At 45.2% G+C, this 19,446-nt stretch overlaps 1 protein-coding gene across 2 annotated transcripts; it reads right to left on the reverse strand.

Moving 5' to 3' along the window:
- Nucleotides 1-2,128: 2,128 nt before the first annotated feature.
- On the reverse strand, nucleotides 2,129-19,411 carry eea1 (early endosome antigen 1). Of its 2 annotated transcripts, XM_047595457.1 has the most exons (30): nucleotides 19,248-19,411; nucleotides 16,538-16,615; nucleotides 16,309-16,421; nucleotides 16,143-16,197; nucleotides 15,990-16,055; nucleotides 15,827-15,857; nucleotides 15,636-15,740; nucleotides 15,314-15,435; nucleotides 13,902-14,057; nucleotides 13,229-13,243; nucleotides 12,776-12,892; nucleotides 11,070-11,408; nucleotides 10,405-10,554; nucleotides 9,988-10,107; nucleotides 9,642-9,845; nucleotides 9,322-9,522; nucleotides 9,119-9,232; nucleotides 8,773-8,928; nucleotides 8,536-8,675; nucleotides 8,088-8,418; nucleotides 7,864-7,965; nucleotides 7,561-7,755; nucleotides 7,268-7,450; nucleotides 6,027-6,212; nucleotides 5,807-5,938; nucleotides 5,346-5,531; nucleotides 5,025-5,263; nucleotides 3,121-3,241; nucleotides 2,733-2,831; nucleotides 2,129-2,639 (listed from the first exon to the last, which is right to left on the reverse strand). In XM_047595457.1, the coding sequence occupies exons 1-30, from the start codon at nucleotides 19,269-19,271 to the stop codon at nucleotides 2,517-2,519; spliced, it is 4,203 nt and encodes a 1,400-aa protein (XP_047451413.1). In that variant the 5' UTR covers nucleotides 19,272-19,411; the 3' UTR covers nucleotides 2,129-2,516. The 2 variants fall into 2 exon arrangements, with proteins under 2 accessions (XP_047451413.1, XP_047451414.1); XM_047595458.1 differs by lacking the exon at nucleotides 13,229-13,243.
- Between the last annotated feature and the right edge of the window lie 35 nt (nucleotides 19,412-19,446).

Consider the following 19,446-nt stretch of genomic DNA (forward strand, 5'->3'; position numbering starts at 1 on the left):
GTTGAGGACGCAAAAACAACACAAGAGAATAGAAACATACTGTTTAATTAAGTCATGACAATGAATTAGAAAATCAACTGGTGCGCGTGAACATACATTACTTCTCCCGTCCCTTCAGGCGATGCGCGGTGCGCGGTCTCACCGCCAACGGTGAGCGGCGACGCGCAGGACGCCGGGGGCCTAAGGCACACCTTCACAACCCCAAAAATATGATGACTAAACATGGAGAACACGTTTGTGAGCCACGGGGCCAGTTAAATCACCATGCATGATAACTGACGGCAACAAGAAGCAAAGCCACATTTCAGTGTGTACAGGTCTGTGGTGATCATTTTGTAAAAATGAGTAAGACACTGATGAATCCACACGGTTTCACTGTTGTCATTATTCCACATCCACAAGTGTTATAATTTTTTTCTCTTTCATTACAAACATTTACAAAGATAATTATGAGAGCCTTAGTATTGGTGAGCAGTTTTAAGTACAACGGGGCTAGAAACGCTGAAGCCTGTATAAACTTGGTGGTCCTACGTTAGTGGCTGGTTCTCGTACTGACGAGGCCCAGGATAGAATAAGGTGCAAATCATCTGTCTAGATTTTAAGGGTCTGTACAACATTATAGATCGGTCACAAATCCTTGATCAAATGCAGGCAAAGATGCAACGTTTGTGACGTCTATCGTTTAGAAATAGTGCTTTTTCCTGTGCCAATCTGAGGTAGACATAACGAAACCAATGCAACGCAAAAAAAAGAAAAAAGAAAAAAAAAAGAGAGAGATATCTGTCCAGAGACTGTAACTGAGATGGACATTCTTTTGTAATGAGCAGACGAGCACGAAGAGATAATTTGGTGGTCTGAAACGAGCCGCGGGGGCAGCGCGCACCGTCGTCCGGCCGGGTCTTACCATTGTCTGTCAACTTTTATAAATTAAAAACGAAAGCAGGAATGAACTTCTACAGTGTTCCGAGCTGCAGGCGCGTTGAACAGAGAACCGGCAGTGACTGCCGTACCTGAAAGCAGCAACGAACAACGTGCCAGCGAGATGCCGAGGTTCTGAGCATCTCACGCGTACACAGCAGGCCTAAACACTAAAACACTAATACACGCACGCACGTACGCGCGCACACACACACACACACACACACACTCCGCTACGGTTATTGCTTCAAAGCAGAGCGCGCACACACACTCACACGCACACACACACACAAGCACACAGCTACAGCAGTTAGTGAGTGGACACAAGCAGCAGGAAAATTAAAATAAAAACATGCAGGCACCTTCAATGACTGCGAGCACCACAGATATCCACAGAACACACAAAGAAGAATCGTGGCACGGAAAAGAAACAAACCGACTGTACATTTAAAAAGCCTCTCTGATCGCCATGCACGCCGCGTTTCAGAGATAAAAATGTCCGACCCTGCAATTTAAAACTCAAAAAGCTTCTTTCCCCCCTCCTCTCTTTTTTTTTTTTTTTTTTTAGGCGCCGCTTAGAAAAATACTGACTCAGGGCCTTTCGCCTCGGCCGCGTTCCTGCTGCAGACATTCTTTGGTCATGAATTAGGCTGAATACATTAATTATCAATGGATTCACAAACGCTCTGCCGCACAAAGGGAGCACACGCGGGATTCGATTTACGGAAAAGTAGCTGGTGCACATGTCGATCAGGGAATTGTTCTCTTTGGGGGAGGTTTTTTTCTTTCTCCTTTTCAACACTTTCACCCCGAGAAGGTACGGTACTTCGTTACTGAAAAAGCTAAAAATTTAAATTTAATGCATACTGTTAAATTTGAAATAATTTATATTATATACCCATGAAACCCTGCACACAAGCATCAAATTAAAGCATCGGTGATTCTGGGGCCAAATGAACCGAATCAGAACATCTATGCGTTAACAAAATGATGTCCTCGCACTTCCAGGTCACTGGAGTTCAACCTATCGTGCTGTTGAAAACGAGAATAGTAGTTTGTGATCGGGTTTGACTTCTATACAGAAAAAAATATATATATATATTTATAAAATAACTGCATTCACCTTTGTAAGGCAGATTTGCAACATCACTACTACAATACTCACTCTTGCAGTGTCACACGGACCCGACACCCCCCCTCCCCTCCCTCCCTCCCTCCCCCGACGCCAAGCGCTTCACGACACACAAAGCAGCCAACTAACGATGGAGAACACGAACGTAAAGAGATGGGTGGTGTTTAGTTATCACTGTCTTCCGCTCTCTGGCAGTCCACAGGAGTAGCAAAGGCACAAAAACAGATACAGACAATCCCGACCGGCCCCGTCGGAGCACGTGAATCCGTCATCCCCCCCCCCCTCCACGTCACGGAGCCAGAGGTCGCGCGCAGGCGGGAGTCTTTGCACTGGAACTGTCCTTTATAGTGCACATTAAAAATGACAAAGACATGCCTTCTCATCGGAACGGTAAGGGGGAGGAGGGAGAGGGCGAGGTGTTGGAGGGAAGGTTGGGGGGGCGGGGGGCAAGGGGGCGAGCGGGAAGTCAGCCCTGGAGCTCCTCGAAGCACGTCTCGCACACTCGCACCGGCTTCTTGGAGGACGGCGTGAGGGCGTTCCTCGACGAGCACTCGGCGCAGAAAATGTTCCCACAGTGTCTGCAGTGGTGCTGGATGTTCAGAGAAAGAGGAGGGGGGGGGGATAAACAATGCAGCACTACTGAGACGTCAGCAAAACCTTAGAAAGGAAGAGTCACACTCACCTTCCTGACAGTGACGGTGAAGCCCTTCCCACAGGCCATGCAGTTCTGTACTTCGTGATCCTCGGCCCACTTCCTGGTCAGACTCTGCGACTGTTTGATCTGAGGGAGGCGCGATCAGAACAGAAGACGCATTCACTTCTCTTTACTTACTTAGCTCTCTGAAGAGTGATGTGATCCTGCATGTTCCTATTCCTTTGTCGTCGCGCTGCCGTGGCACTTACAACACTTACAACATTCTTTATGGGCCATTAAATACTCTGCCTCATGCAAAGTGAAACTAAACTTCAACGTGTGAATTCAAGGTCCTATGCAAAATGCGCCTGAAGCAAAAAACGCCCTGCAGATCAGGGAGATAATGTCGTTTTAATGGCGGGTTTTTGCAGCTGACCTGAAGCGACTGGTTCTCTCGGCCGAGCTCCTGCATGGCGGCCGTCGTGTCGTCCAGCTTCCTCCTGAGCTCCACCACTTTGGCCTGAAGCTTCTCTATCTCCCCTTCACCCTTTACGCACCTGCAACAAGACAGCCGCAGAGCACCCGTGACTCGCGCGCATCTCACACAGCTTTTGTTCATTTAATATTTAAAGCGCTGCGAGTGCTGAGGATGTCCCCTGTGTGACTTATTAAAAAGTACGTCTCCGTGCTGCGGGGCTCAGTTGTACTGGAGGTGTGTACAGTGCAAAGCTTTTAATAATCTTGAAGTGTTCCACTTTTATATGGCCGGTCTATGCTAATACTTGTTTTCATTAATGGACGCTTTTAAGAGCTTAGTTACATAAAGGAGGAACACATCAGTGATCTAAGGACTTAGTCATCGCTCTGACATCAAGGGCGGTTTCTCCGCTGGGACAATCAGGTGATGCACTGCCAAAAAAGAAAGAAAGTAAGGTTTTCTTCCAGCCACATTGAACCACAGTGTTTGTCTAGCTGGCACTGAAGTCACTGTTGTGGACAGAGTGTCCTTTCGTCCTTTCTCAGGATATATAAGAGTAAAGCAGGGCTCCATGGAGTATTGTTAAACCCGTCCCTTTTGGACAATTCGGGTTAAGGCTTCAAATACCACAGTTTGTTCTGATGAATTCAAATTGAAGCAGTTTTAAATATGCTCTGATGTGGCATATTTAAGCACATCTGATCATCTATTCGTGCTCTGCGTCATAGTTGCATGTTTACGTTCCCCTGTGGTTGTGCTACCGTGGCACATGCAACCTCCTTTATGGACTCGTTGTGCAGACGGAAATTAGATTCTCTAAAAGAAAAAAAATAATTAAATGAATCTGAAGGAGGAGGATATTGTTATAATTTAATCAGTGTTATAATAGTGTTTATAATATATTAACCACATTCTACAAGTCCAGTTGGCTTTTTTAAAGGTCCCATATTATACATATTTTCAACTATTTTATATTTCATATAGGTGTCAGAGGTCCAACATCATTGTTCTCACAGTGTATTACCCCAAATTCAGCCTTGGTCCTGAATTTCATCTAGTCAAAAAGTTGCTGTAGTGAGCTCTACTGAGAACAGGCTGCTTCTGTGTCTGTACCTTTAAATGCTAATTAGCTGTGTCTGTCCACGCACCTCTCAAGGAGGGGATGCGGCTTTTGCTGGCATTACCATGCGCTAATGTTAATGGTGGATTTGAACCAGAATCTGACCCAGAAGGAGACGTTCCTGAATGGTTTCTGAATGGTTACTTAAAAATATTGTGTGTCTAAATATGTCGCTAAGTTTGTTCGTATGTGTTGCTACAGTTACTACCATGTAGCTAAGGCCAGCTTCCGCTAACTGCAAGGGTAATTGTTACGGTTCTTGATGCAGCCAACAACGGAGCAACGGCCATGCTTTGCTCGTACATTTGCCATGTGTGTTTGCGAGGAGAAAAAATGGCGCCTGCGCAGTGATTGTAGAGGGCGGGTTCATCTATCCAGGGGGGCGGGTCAAAGGCAGTATCCACTAGCGGAGGGAGTAGTTATTTCCCCGCATGACATCAAGAAGGGAAAAATCTCAGATCCGCCTGTGCAGATGGAGCAAGCAAGTGAGGGAAGCGACAGATTTTTTTCACTTCAGGGGCCTCATTCACAATCTATTACTGTTGGAAAACCTTTATAAAGTGAGTTTTGAATAATATGGGACCTTTACACTTCGGCATGACCTGAGTGCATATGACCTCAATCGTGTTTTTCGAAAGCTGACTCAACCCTGAGTCAACATTTAAAAGGACTTTGTGCATTAACATGTCATAACCTGCGGGGAGGCGCGTTAAAAGGGAAGCTACACCGACACCACACCGACCTTTCCAGAAGAGCCCGTCGCTCGTCCTGGTTGTTCTGCACGGTGGCCTCCAGCACGGCGATCTCCCCTCTCAGCTCATCCGTCTGTTTCTCCAGTTCGCTCACTCTCCTCTGGCTTCCCTGCCACTCCCTCTTCAACGTGGCCACGTTTTCGTTCAGAGCCGTCACCTGGACACCCAGCTTCGCTTCCGCCTCCTCCCCACGCTTCACCTGCTCCTCCCTGGCCCGCTTCTCAGCCGCCTTGAGGAGGACGTATTAACATTAATTTAAACAAAGACATTTAAATCGCTAATGTTTGCCGGGACTTGGGGATCGAGCCTACCAGCTGATCCTGGACGTTCTTGGTTTGAGCGTGCAGCTGCTCCTCTCTCTGTTTCCTGCTGTCCTTGGTGGCCTGGTGCTCGTCCCGCTCCTGCTTGAGGGCGCTCTGAGCCGCCTCCACCTGACCCTGCATCTCCAGTTTCTGCTGGATCAGCAGCTGTTTGGCTTCCCGCAACTCACCGAGCTCCTGAAAAGAAATGTGATACATCCACGTTACACACAATGCTTGGTCGATAAGAGGCCATACAGTAGTGAGGGGTTAAAACTTGGAAAATGCCCGAGCAGTTATCGCTCTGACAGCTTCAGACGCGACGCTAAGACAGGTTAAAAAGATCCAGACTCAATGACGACCCTGCCCTATTCCTAAATCAATCCATTTACACATTCATGGGAGGGAGTAGACCGTGGTGGTCAGTGTCTCTATCGGCAGAGGCTCTGAAACCTAAAGGAAGCAGGACTGACCTTCTCACTCTTCTCCGTTAGTGTTTTTAAGTCAGTCATGAGTTTGGTGTTTTTCTTCTCCAGGACACTCTTGGCTTTGTTGAGCTCCTCCACACTGCTCCTCTCCTTCTCCAGCTCCTCCTTAACTTGACCCTGAATGAATAGGCACGATTTACAATACGCTAAAAACGTCAAGTCACATAATAGCTCATTGTGTGCGTGTGTTTCCAGTTGGTCTAACCTGCTGCTTCTGCAGCTCCTTCAGGGTTTGTTCCTGCTGTTGGAGTTTCTGCTCTCGTTTGGCAAGTTCTTGCTCCAGAGATCCCCGACCCGTTTTCAGCTCCTGGATCTGGGCCTCCAAACCCGTCTGGTGGGTGCGGTTGGCAGCCAGCTCCTCCTGGGACACGCTCAGTTTCTCCTCTGACGTCTGCAGACGGGAAGAGAAAAGGACTTGAAAGGGTTAAGGGAGACAAGCAATCAATTCATATTCATCAGTGTGAATTTCTCCAAGTCATAAATAGTGATTGCACAAGTTAAACAATGACAGAGAATTTGTTAAAAGTGATAAAGGTTGACATGACTTCCTTAAAGCTTTCCTCAAAGCAAGAGCTAAGCTAGCCCAGCTTGAACATAAGAAAGCGACTCAGAAACGTCCCCTCTGATGACACAGTCTACATCACAGAGATGTCACTGAGATTTTCAAGTAATCCGAGAAACACGACGGTTATTTATTGTTTTGTTTTTTTTTAAACAGCACCAGAAAGTTCATTAACACAGATCACCATTGTTGCATTTTCTCTTGGAGAGTCCTAACGAAGACAAGGAACTGAGGGCAGACATGGTTATCTTCCTAGTGTTCCTGTAACTTGTATCTTCAGTACTTCTGAACATGATCCTTTATCAAGCTAGTGTGGTAATAGTATTATTTGTCCTCATTGCTTTCCGCTTTCTAATCCTCCCTCAGTTTGCTGAGTTTCTAAGTTGTCTTACTCCTAGTCACTACAGGCTGCAGCCTACAGGGTCCAAACTAGGTAAATTATGCAAAAGGAGCCTATATCACAGCTTTACCTTATAGCTGTACCTTTACCATTTGTTTTGTTATATATATATATATAATAGTTTGCAACTCGTTTACAAAGAACTGCATCAGATTCTTCTTAGTTAGGGGGTTTCGTCTCATTCAGCACCAGTGTCAGACATTTGGTTTAGCATCGTTGTCTTCTCTACTACTAACAGTTTCATTGCACATTAAACACTTCTCTAAAGAAATGTTCAGTTTTCCACTGTGTCTGTAATATTCTGGATTCACTCGCTATGGTTTGTCTCTGGTTTGGCAAAAGTTTTCTTTTAATCTTGTTGTTGTAGGGACTCTGCAGCGCCGCCTACTGTTAAAAGTGAACAGTACAATACAGGCCAATTTTAAAATTGACCACCATATTGGCACAGACACCAGATTATGTAATACTAATAACAATAATGTACCTTCAGGTCTTGACGCAGGGCAGAAACCTCAGACTCTTTGCCGTAGAAGTCAGACTGAAGCTTGGTGAGGTTTGCCTGGCTTTGCTCCAAGGCCTTCTGAAGCTCCGCCGTCCGGCTCTTCTCAGATGCGAGCTCTTGGCTGAACCCTGACACCTGTGCCCTCAGATTACTCTCCTCTTCTGCCTGGAAGTTCACGCATGTATATTAGAGGCTTTAAGGTGATCACCGATCCCTTAATGACACATCTCAGACACGAATACAGTTTATAACAAATAGTTGGAAATGCTACTTACTTTCTTGACACCAGCTTCCTGTAGCTCTGACATTCGGCCTTTCAGTTTTTTAATCTCCTCTTCTAAGGACCCCTGGGTCGTCTTTAATTGCGCCCGCAGCTTCTCCAACTCGTTCTCCTTTTCCTTCAGCGCCCCCTGAGTCTTTGAGTGCTGCTGCTCTAATGAGGTCAGCTGCACTTTCAGCTTTTTCTCCGCCTGACATTTTCAGACACACAACACACGTTGGGGCGTTGAATTTCTAAGGACAATGGTTGATCTTCCCACTTTTTCTTCCGTTTGTTTTTTTTTTCTCCGCAGCCTTACCTCTCTCATCTGCTCCAGCTGCTCTTGAGATTCTTTCATCGCCTTGGAGGTCGCCTCGTTATTTTTGAGAAGCTCCTGTCTCGTCTTTTCGTTGACCTTTTCCTGGGGATTAAGACAAATTAATGTGAGTCACGAGCTGGTATTTTAGGCAGGTGGTTATTTCTTGTTCCTTCTGTGAAAACAAAACTCAGGAAATAAGGCTGAGCTGCATGTGAGCCGCCCACCTTCTCCTCCATGGCGGTTTTATGGTTCTTCCTCTCCGTGTCCAGTTGACTCCGACTCTCTTTCAGTGCCTTATTAGCCTTTCCTAAGCTCTCCTGAGTAGAAGTCAGCTCTTTCTTCTGCGCATCTTTCTCCTGTCGTGCCTTTTCAAGGTCTGCTGCCAGACTCTGAGCTTTCTTGTCCAGCTCCGCATGCTGAGCTTTTCCCTCCTGGGTCACCTTGTCCAGATTCAGCTTCAGAGCAGCGATCTCCTGCTCTCCGCGCTGCAGTTGCTGCTGAACGTCACCCAAAGAGGCTGCCCTTTTCTTTAATTCCTCCTGCAGAGTTGCACCACTTTACAGAGGAAACACATACATCTTGAATTAGAAGGTTATCTACTGCGGAATAAAATAGTTACTGGGGGTATCGCTTAAATTTATGATCAAAACGAATACGCCAAATTGATCTCACCCTGCTTTTTCCGCTTCCAGTGACCGCTGCAGCTCCTTCACTTTCTGTTTCGCCTCTGAATTCTCCTTCTGAAGCTTTTGCACTTCCTGCTGCACCTGATCCCGCGTGGCCTGCGCCTCCCCTACCTGCGACTCCAGTTTCTGCCAGATCAAAACACCATGTTCACTTATCAAAAACAGCGCATCCGAGGCGTCAGAGGCACTAAACATGAGGACGTAAAGAAGCACAAACACAAACCTTAGTGAGCCCCTCCAGCTGCTCTGTACGCTGTTCTGAGGCCAGTAGCTTGTCTTTGCATTCCTTCAGACTACTTTCCAGCTGAGTGCACTGCTCCTGTCTCTCTTTGAGCCTCTGGGCCTTCTCCTCCAGCTTCTTCTGAACTTTATTTAGCTCCTACACAAGACAGCAAAGGGAAGAGGATCACAGCGTTAAAAACATGAAGAGGGAAAGGGAAAAAAAACAACAACAGAGAAGTCAAAGAGTGACTCCTTCCAATGATTTGTACTTTCAAAGGTAGTAAAAACAGCATAGTAAAAGGAAACTGCAAAAGATTCGACACGTGTGCCACAGAAAGCAAGCTAACCTGCTGTTTGTCCTGCAGCGCATGTTGAGCCGTCTCCAGGTTGTTCTCCAGGTTGGCCTTCTGTGCAGCCTTCGCCGCCTCGGCAGACAGTAACAACTCGGTCTTTGCCTTCAGCTGAAGGAAAAAAACAAGCAACATTAACTTGGTGCAATCGCTGTTGAAAAACAGAACCCGTGCCATCATATGCTCATTCAGAGGCTTGCCTGAGCATCCAGCTGGGCCACTTTGTCCTTGCTGTCTGTGAGCTGGGCGGTGAGTTCGGAGACCGAGGTCTCCAGGGTGTGAGCTCGGTCCTGAGCTGAACGCAGCAGAGTCTTCTGCTCCTGGACCTGCTTGTGCAGGTTATCCTGGGCTTGCTTGTTGCTCTCCGACTGGTTCTTCAGCTTGTCCGTCAACTGTGTCACCTTCGAAATCAACATACGAAAAAAAAGGTTAGAAGCTCAGGCAGGGACCATATAGTCTGTCACTGTGACATTCAGCTCTCTACATGAAGCTTGTTTATGATCGACAAATCTAAATGCACCTGCTCTTGTAGTGCGTGGTTCTTCTCTTTTAGCTGGTTGAGGACGGCCGTCTCTCCCTCCCCAGCCTGGATCTTGGCACACAGGTCCTCCCGCTCCGCTTCCAGCTGGCTCACGATGTCTTTACTCTTCTGCAGCAGAGCTTCCAAGTTCTGGATCTTCTGGTCCTTGTCCCCAATCTGACGCAACACCTGCTCCAGGTCATTCTACAGCACGAAACACGAGGACGTTTGGTATTTTGCCCGACAGACTGGCCTGTCTAACTTGTGACAGTGGATAGCATATGATGACAGAAAGTTGTTACACATGGTAAATATAAAAGATGTGCGGTTTACTGGCGAGTAGTACCTGAGCCTCGCGGAGTTTGCCGTTGGTGTTTTGCTGCAGCGCCTGCAGCTCCTGGTGCTGCTGCTTGGCTTTCTCCAGCTGGTGCTGCAGGTCTGTGTTCTTACCGGCACTTTCCTTCAACTGAGGCAAGACACAGAAGCAGTGTCATTTATTTTTACTCTATCTGCCCCCCCACATGCTTTTTTTTTCTTTAAACAAGACACTAAAACACGTTTTCTGCATGTTATGGTATATTTTTCCACATTCTCCTGTGCTTCAGTCACTCTGCAACTCAGTTTTAGCCTAAAATACAAACTTATACATCTGTACATCTGTACAGTGCGTGAGATACATGTCATAATAGACATTCTCAGATATGTTCATGCACAATCACTTTGATATCTGCTCCATCCTGTTAACCAACACCATTCCACCTACCTGCTCTTCTGCACGTGAGAGTTTGAGCTGCAGGTCGGCCGCTTGCTGCTCGCGGTCCTTCAGCTTCTCCCCAGACAGCTGTCTCTGTTCTTTCAGACGACCTTGGACCTCACCCAGCTGCCTCTCTGCCTCCAACAGTTTGGTGTGCAGCTAGAAGAGTAAGATAGTGGATGATTTAATGAAGAAAACTGATGTAGTGTGGCTACCTCACAGTACATCACAACCGTGTATTCACAGTTCATTAATGATGCATGTGAAAATATATAGTAACGGCATTTGATAATGAACCAGTTACTTCATCACTTAAAAACGTAAACAATACATCCTTTATTAGAATTAATAATAATTTAATAGTAGGCTATTTCTGTTAAATTAATTATGCTTAGTGTGTGTTTGTTTGTATTATGTGTTCAAATAATATAAATGCCAATCTAAAATAACTGAATGAAGCAGGTTACACTAACACCACCATCAGCTGATGGTGCTCAGTGAGTCACCTTGAACCTGTACTGATACTGAAGAGTCTTCCCCTTTAACCAGGATGTCATTGTTTCCATCCTTTGGGGTTGACGCTGTCACTACATCTACATCAACTCATCCAGTAGAGTCCAGAAGCCTATATAATGAGCTTTGACAACTTTTTACCTTTTTCCTGCCTTACTCACCTGACTGATCTCAGACTGCTGCTGAGCACCTTGGCTTTCCTTTTCTTCCCTCTGCTGCTCCAGCTGTTTCCTCTCCACCTTCAGCTCCGCGTGTTTCACCTCCAGCTCTGCAACCTCGTTCTTCAGCTTTCCCACCTCCTCAGCCCTCTCCGTGAGCTCCGCCTGGGCCTTCTGCAGCGAGGCCTCGGCCCCCGCCGCCCGGGCCTGGAGCTCCTGCACCTCCGACTCCCTCTCCCTCAGGCTGTCTTGAAATCCCTTCTTGGCAACTTTCTCCGCTCCCACGTGCTCCTCCAGTTCTTGATACTCCTTCTCCTTACGTGCAAGCTTTTCGGATAGGCTCTGTGAGGGGAAAAAAGAAAAGAAACATGAGGCTGGCACCCACTGGCTACCGAGTAATTGGAGAATTACAGGAGTGAACACAGTCTCTGAACTGGACTCAAAGCCAGGGAGCCTAGTTTGACAAACTAAATCATTTTGTTCTGGTGTTTCTTGAGTGGGCAACATCTCACGAAAGACTAGAACGCCTGACAATGTTTGAGAGGTTATTCAGCTATTGTTAGAGTCACTAATTAAGCCGCGCTGGACCACGGGCCATTTGTCTTTCTAAATCCAAACCGTTTGCGTGATAGGAGCTGCAACAAGTAACCAACACCTCGCGCGATATGAGCAATGGAAAAGAACAGTCGCTTGTCAAGAGGCGAGAACAAAGTGTGATATGCCATTTCTAGAGGCCGGTTTACGACACAGGTCTGTGCAGCACTTGTCCCGCTGTAAGCCCTGCCAGTAAACTTGGCACCAGGGTGATAAAGAACAAAATGTTGTTAATAGCGCAGCATGCCGCTAACTAGGGAGTGTGACAGGGCACCTGGACTTCACAGATGTCCAATAAAACCTCTGCAGCTGAAAAACAGTAACAACCCTCTCCGGAGACTCTCCTCCTTCTCACAAACCTGTTGCTATTTTTCCTCTTGTGTTATTGTTACAGGTTCACGTTGTGTGTCTGCTTTCTAATCCTGGAGTTAGAGACCAATGAAAACCCCCCGCTGGGTGTTCACCGGCCTGTCCTTAGTCGTAAACCTTTGTATCTCGCTCCCCGTTCCAGCATTTTTTGTCCCTAGCTCATGAGATAACTATCTGTGTCAGGTGTGCGGGTGTCCTGTTGCGAGGAGAGGAGGCACGCAGGGGGGCATCGCACGGGGGGATACAGTACTGTAATCCTCCTTTTACCCGGAAACCCACTTGGCTGGGAGACCATTGGCGAGTCTGATGTGGGAGGATTTAATCCCTGGCAGTGGCCCTGCGCTACATTCTCCTGTTCCCACCGCACCAGCACCATTACCTGTGATTGTATTTCAGCCCCAGCGATAGAGCTGGCAGTGCAGCGATCCCCCTGCTGGTTTAATTATAGTGTTGCTTGTAATTTTTGTCAACACGTCTCGGCCGACGAAGACGGCTGGTGACAGCGGGGGGAATTGCGACGGGACCTGATGCTGAGCAACAGACGAAGGTTTACAGGAACTGAGGGGCAGCTGGCTAACGACTATTAACAGTTCTCTGGTTAAAGCAAATCCTACACATTCTTATTGCGGAACTAATATCACGGTGGACGTGTTTGAGCCTGCAGCGTTTTTTTTTGTGTTTTTTCCCCGAATCAGAAAACGGTCACGTGTCTGTGAACTCCCTAGTGGCAGGTGTGTTTGAGTTACCTGACTTTGCTGCTGCAAATTATTCAGATTACTCTGGAGCTCGTGGATCTGCTGCGTGTAGACGGCTGCCTCCTGAGGGCCCTTCTCCAGCTCCGCTCTAAGTTGGGATATGGTCATCTGGAATACAACAGGCACAGGTGTGAAGACCCTTTCTGAAGAAAGCATTTAGTGTATATATATATATATATATATATATATATATATATATATATATATATATCACATGAAAAAGAACTAAGCGATACTGAGAAGAACAAACACCAGAGGAAAAAAAACAAAAAAAAAAAAACAGCACCGATAAGAAACAACCAGGCTTCACTTGCAAAAAAAAACAACAAAAAAAACACACATTACACAAAAATTAGAAAGATTTTTGAGGAGAGAAGAAAAATATAATCTGAAAATCAAGCAAAAAGTAAAAATCTGGGACCAAGCTCAAACGACGTGTTTTACCTCCAGCTTACGAATCTTGAGTATTGTGAGTGTTGCAGATACAGTGTAAGAGAAACATGAGAAGAAGAAGAAGAAGAAGAAGGAGGAGGAGGGAAGGGAGAGAGACACACACAGGTAAGTCGTCACACAACAGAAAGCAGCCAGTCTGCAACACAGAGCTGCTGTGGTCAGAAGACAAAGCACAAACCTAAATACAATGTCAACTCCGGCACCTATTATATTAGTCGCAGCCTGCGGACGCCAAGAAGTGTGAGTTTGTACTGTAGAACTTAAAACTCTAGGCTGATATGCAGCTACGGCTTAAAAACCTCCTCCAGTCCTTTTGAGATAATCTGCAGACAGAGAAGTTCAGGGCCAGACGCTATCTAATGGAGCCCTATAAACACTCCTCTCCTTCTGGCATCAAAATGCAGGAAATAAGGCTGAATTATTCACCAGGCGCTGAATTAGGCACAAAGCCATCTGGCATGAGAAAACGACCGAACATCAGAACTATTTCACATCTTCTGGAGATTTGCGAACTGAGGTAAAATGTTGAAAAAGTTAAATTAGAAATGCACTGTTTTGTAGATGAGTTTGTAAACCGCAGAGATTAGCGTGCAGCTTTGAACGTGTGACGTGAGGGGCGGGAGAGCGGCAGCTCATGTTGCAACAGGTGTTTTGGCCTCCTGACCTCTGAGGTAGTGTAATTAGCCTGCAGCTGTTCGTAGTGGTTTTTGAGGCGTTCGGACTCCTCCTCCCTCTCGCGGGTCATGCTGTCCATCAGGGTCTGAACCTGCACCAGCTCCTTCTGCAGAACCTCCACATCCTCCACTCCCGGCCGCTGCAGCTAGGGGGCAGAGCATTAAAGTGTTAACTCCTTCAAAAATATTTCATACGTGCGTTCAATACTCTACTGGAGTACGTTAGAGACCATTTGAGACAATGTCCAAATGGTACAACAATCTGCAGGGCTTAAAGTAAAAAAAATTTTAAAAAACCTGAGCCTGAACTTTTTTATTCAATTAGCAATTTAACCATTTAATTCAGTTTCAATTTATACAAAAACAACAGTAAATCATATTCTAACTCTAAATTCCCAAAATTAATAATGTTTAATGTTAATTATTATTTTTACTATTTTATTTCCATTGTTTGCAGTTATGACACACGCTTCATAAATTTACTCTCCATCTTTCCAACAAGTGACTTAGGTGAAAAAACTCAGACTTGGATGATGCCTTCACAAAACTCAGGAATTCTATATTCCAAGTCCGAAACTTCAGACTTCAGATATCATAGCGTTCACGAGAAAATAGTTTGGTATGTTTTCACCGTTTGCTGAATGTTAAAATATGTGCAGCACCTATTTACTTTTTACTTAGAAGCAGTAATTTCCAAGTTTGACAACTCAGAGCTCATTTTTTTCCCCCAAGTTGTCTCGAATGCAGCATCAGCTGCAGCTGGATCTCAACCAAGCTTTCCAAGAACCATCCCCACCCTACTTGTGATTGGCAAGTGATGCTAGTGACGAGAAAGCTGCATTGCTCTCATTCCATTGGTAGGTGAACTCAATTGACTGCTTGAACCTGACAATGTCCTGCATCAACAAGTTTTTTTTTTAATCGCGATCAAACGCCACACGCTGGAGAGCCGGCATGGTGCCATAGATACTTTAAGCCCTGGATCTGTGCCTGCTCTAGGTGAGATACACATCAGGAGTAAAAGCTAGTGGCATCAAAATCAGGCAGTACACTGCTGATAATGATGTAAAATCAGCATCACCTGATTGATGGTCTGTCCGTTTATTAAACATGGCCATTGCTAAGGGGCCCTGTTCCCAAAATGAAGCTGAATGTTTACTAGATATTTAGTCAGACTAAAGTAAATGATCCAAAATCAATAACAAAAAGCTGCTGTAGGAAGTCTTTCAATTAAATTTCCTGAGCATTTTTCCCATAAATTGTACTCAAGGGTCACACGGATGATGATGATGATGCACTCGACTATGGACCATTAGAGAAGGAGCTGACAACCGAGGTAAGCGCACTGAGATCAGATCACTCACATCTAACCTGGAGGCACCATTAGAGTGTGTTTATGTACCAGCTCTGTTTGCAGCCTCTCGTTCTCCTGCTTCTCTTTCTGCAGTTGTTCGGACAATTTGGCGAGCCTCTGATCCGCGGCCTCTCGGAGGCTCTTCTCCTCGTCGTAGCGCGACTTCAGGTCTGCGGTTTTCAACAATTCAAAAGAAGAGAAAGCGCATTTAGTAATACGCACATCGTACACCACGCAATCACGTCGTCAGAGCCGCGACGTGAGGAACGTGAAACAACTTGTGTCGAACCCGATAAAACCCGGTGGATGGACGGTACTGATAGTAAAAGAGACACACAGGCATAGTTGGTTTTGTGGCGCCCACACTAACCTACTATCTCTGTGGCCAGCTGGGCAGCCTTCTGCTCAAACAGGTCTTTCATTTGTTTTATGTTGAACTTTTCCGTCTCTGCTTCATTCAACTTCTTCTCAAGGGCTGAAACAGAAAAAACAGCACGTATTAAGAACTGATGACTTCACTTATTTTCAACCAATATTTGAAATAATGATAATGTTCAGTACCTGAATCCTCTGGGACCACCGGCCCATCGTTCTGTGCAATTGAGGAGGAAAATAGAGGAACACACACAGTAAGATTAGGCATCGTCAGACTTTAGGAAAACATTTTCTTTTCAGAAATCCACCTCTTTACTATAATGCATGTTAAATATCTTGAAGGATTTACTTGCTTCAGCTGTCCTTGCACTTTGTCTAATTCCTTCTTCAGCTCTCCAGAGAACCATCTTTCCTCCTAATCAGGGGGGGGGGGGGGAGGCACAGACACACAATCAAGCATGTGCACAAACAATCACACACATACACAGGTCAAAAAATGTACCTTGAGAGAAGCGTGCAGGTCCTGAACCTCTTGCCGCAGCATTGTGAGGTCTTCTCTAAAAAGGAGGAAGCAGTGTGCTCGTGAAGATGCACAAAATAAAAGTAGCAGTCTAAAAGCTCACAGTGAGGTCAGAGTCAGGTGCAGAAAATATCAAATTAAGTCTCACCGAGTCGGGGCCACGTGAGCAGGGAGGTCTCCGGTGTCGTGGAACAGCTCATAGTGCTTGAACAGCTCCTCCGCCGAGTTGTGAGATTTCATGCATTGAGGACAGATGAAGCCCTGCACACAGAGACGTGTCGTCAGAAAACAACGTCACATCGAACAGCTTCTGTCCTGCAGTTCAACTTGCGCGCCACAAATAGTAGAAGAAGTTCTCAGACGGGGATCTACTTCACCTCAGAGGTCTGATCGTGGTTGAGGTCGGTGGCGGGCTGCTCTGACTCCGCATTCTGGGACCCTCCCTTCCCAGGGGTCTGCAGGACAGAAAACGAGGCTTCATTATTATGAATGTGCACTATACAATAAATATGTTTACGTATTTACTGAGCTGGATGCATGAGGGAGGCAGTTAAACAATCTTGTGAAGCAGATTTACTACAAATTAGTAAAAGTATAAAACGTTCTGTTCCCATTATATCTACATTATATGCACAAAATGAACACACTGTCCACATCTGGGTAAATGTTGGATGAAGAAAACATTTACGAGGCAAAAGGCCGCGCAGAAAAAAAAAAAACTACGCTGGTTGTGACTTTTTAGCTTTAAGCAAATATTGTGGAAAAGATAAGAACCAGCCCGTGATGTGTTCTCTTTTTTCTTTCATATCATGAAATACCAACACTGTAGTGTGAGACTTTTCCTCAGCTTCCTTGTTTTTGCAGCTTTGAGTTAAAGCTGATGTAATTAAAATGTTACCGACAACAGAAATAATTATATAGTGGCACATACACTGTGTCTGTTCTTCTCATGGATAGTTATTGAGGGTATTTTAATAAAGTTGTTCCCTGCCTCAGCAATTTCTCGCACCCTCAACTTTACTTTCTTCGAGTTACTTGTTGAGAAATTTTCTTAGTCTTTTTAGTGCATTTTCTGCAAGATAAAATAAGCGACAAACTTTCTGAATAATTTTTTCAGGAAAGTATTTCTCCGTCTACTTCCAAGGTGCATGGGGGAGAAAAATAAATATGAAGAGGTCCCAACTGGATGCATTTTGATCCGTGTCGCTGGAGTCTTGACCTCTTCAGATAACTGTTTAAATGCAGGGGATTATGCTGCAGCTCAGTTTGACTGTTAAACATTATGTGGCTTTTACAATTAATACGAAGCTCTGGGCAAAGTTCAAGAAGGAGGATCTCTACCCACATCCTCCGTTTCCGTTCTTCATTCACACTTTCTCTGTCACTTGCCTTGTCTTCAAATTCACCTCAAACGTCTCTATCCACTACCTTAATGTGGGATTTAGCTCCATGATGATACCTCTCACCTGACCCCCAAAATATTTAATCTCATAAGCTCGTCTTACTTAATCGATTTTGCTCTCCACTTACTTCTTATTATTAATATGCTGTAATTCACTTGCTGGCTTCAAGTGTTTACACATGAGTAGCTCTAAATATTATGTAGACATGCAGCAGGCAATTGGCCTGTTTATACTAACCAATGCACACTGTAATTTAGACCCTTACAAGGAGGGAAGTGGAGGCACGCTATCTGGTGAGCAAATATAAAGGGTCGTCAGGAGTTCGTTCAGTGCATTGGCCTTTAGTTCAAGCACGTTATAGTAGGTAGATGCACCCACCACAGAGGGATCCATTCACAAAATGGTTGTGAGCTGGTGATACATGGATCCAAAACATGCGCTTGAGTGTTTATATTGACAAATAAAGCTGCATCACTGAGCAACCTTTAACCCTAGTAAAACACATTGCATACACAAACAAGAACTGCACTGCCTTTAAAGCAATAAAAATAATATTACTAAGTACAACATGTAAAATAAATCATCTACTAATGTACAATAATGAGACATTCACTCCTTTAGAAATTTATTATACAGAGTGTTGGGATTTATATTCATAGTCAATAATATATTTACAGCCAACGTGTTTTATCCTTTAAATAATAATAATAATAATAAAATAAGAATAATATTAACTCAGTAGTGCTAAACATTTTTCACCTACGGGACAGATTTTAAGTACAGACTGTCTGGCATCTGATATCATAATGTGCTTTTGATATTAATTAAAAAAAAAAAAAAAACAGGTTTGTTTGAACTACAGCGCTTCTCAACAAATTTAACTATTACTTCGGTTTAAATATTTCCAGTTAATTTCCAGTCTGATCATCTGTGACCTAAATAAACGTGTCGAGATCACGTCCATGACAAACAGGCCGTAACTTCAAAGGGTACACAATGACGCGGTTATGGTAAATGTAGTCCTTAGAGGAAGCTAGCCAAGTAGCTAACCTCTGGTCCTTTTCCGCACTTGTAACTTAAATGACAAGCATGCAGTTTATCCCATCATGACGCCACTAACACTAGGAGGGGCTCGGTTATTTTAAACACGTATTTATTTCCATATTGTGGCCAGGAAGCTGACACAGGACTTCCCTACAGTGAGCATGAGGCTAACGTCAGCGTTAGCATGTCATGAGTGGACGATGAATTAACATAATGCTGTAACAAAGGAAATAAGCTGTTCCAGTGAGCAGATATGTTAGCTAGCTATGGTGCTCATCAACAGACGAACTATGTAAAGGTGTTCGCGTTAGGTGTAAATATATACACGGGTGCTAGCTTCACCTCCGTAGCATCTATCAACTGAACCAAGTTAGCGTTCAATGGCTAGCTGTGGCAACCTAACACAAGAGCGCTTGATATGTTGACTGCGACCTGACGGGGGAGCGGGGCCGTCGCCGTCGAGGAATTCCCGTTAGCTAACAATAAAAAGTATCCGCCCATTAGCGACGCGTCGCGTTTCAAAACACGCGTCCCCGTCATGAAAGCAGACGTGAACAGGCCCGTGTCTCCCAAGGAAAAACGACTCGATTTAAGCAAACAGACGCGACCATGATTCACGTTTGTCGGCCGTCAAACTCACCATTTGAAGTATCCGTCTGAGCATGGCCTCGACCGCGTTTGTCCCGACCAAAATAAAACCGAATCAGTTATCCAAATGCAAAGTTTACGTCTGTGAACAGCGAACACCTGACCAGGCTCAGACAGCGGCGGCGGATGGGCGGGTCATCATGGAGAGAGGATGGCAGAGCAGGATACACACTCAAACCAATTTATTATTA

Source organism: Mugil cephalus, chromosome 10 (genome assembly GCF_022458985.1).
Source record: "Mugil cephalus isolate CIBA_MC_2020 chromosome 10, CIBA_Mcephalus_1.1, whole genome shotgun sequence".
NCBI lineage: Eukaryota > Metazoa > Chordata > Actinopteri > Mugiliformes > Mugilidae > Mugil > Mugil cephalus.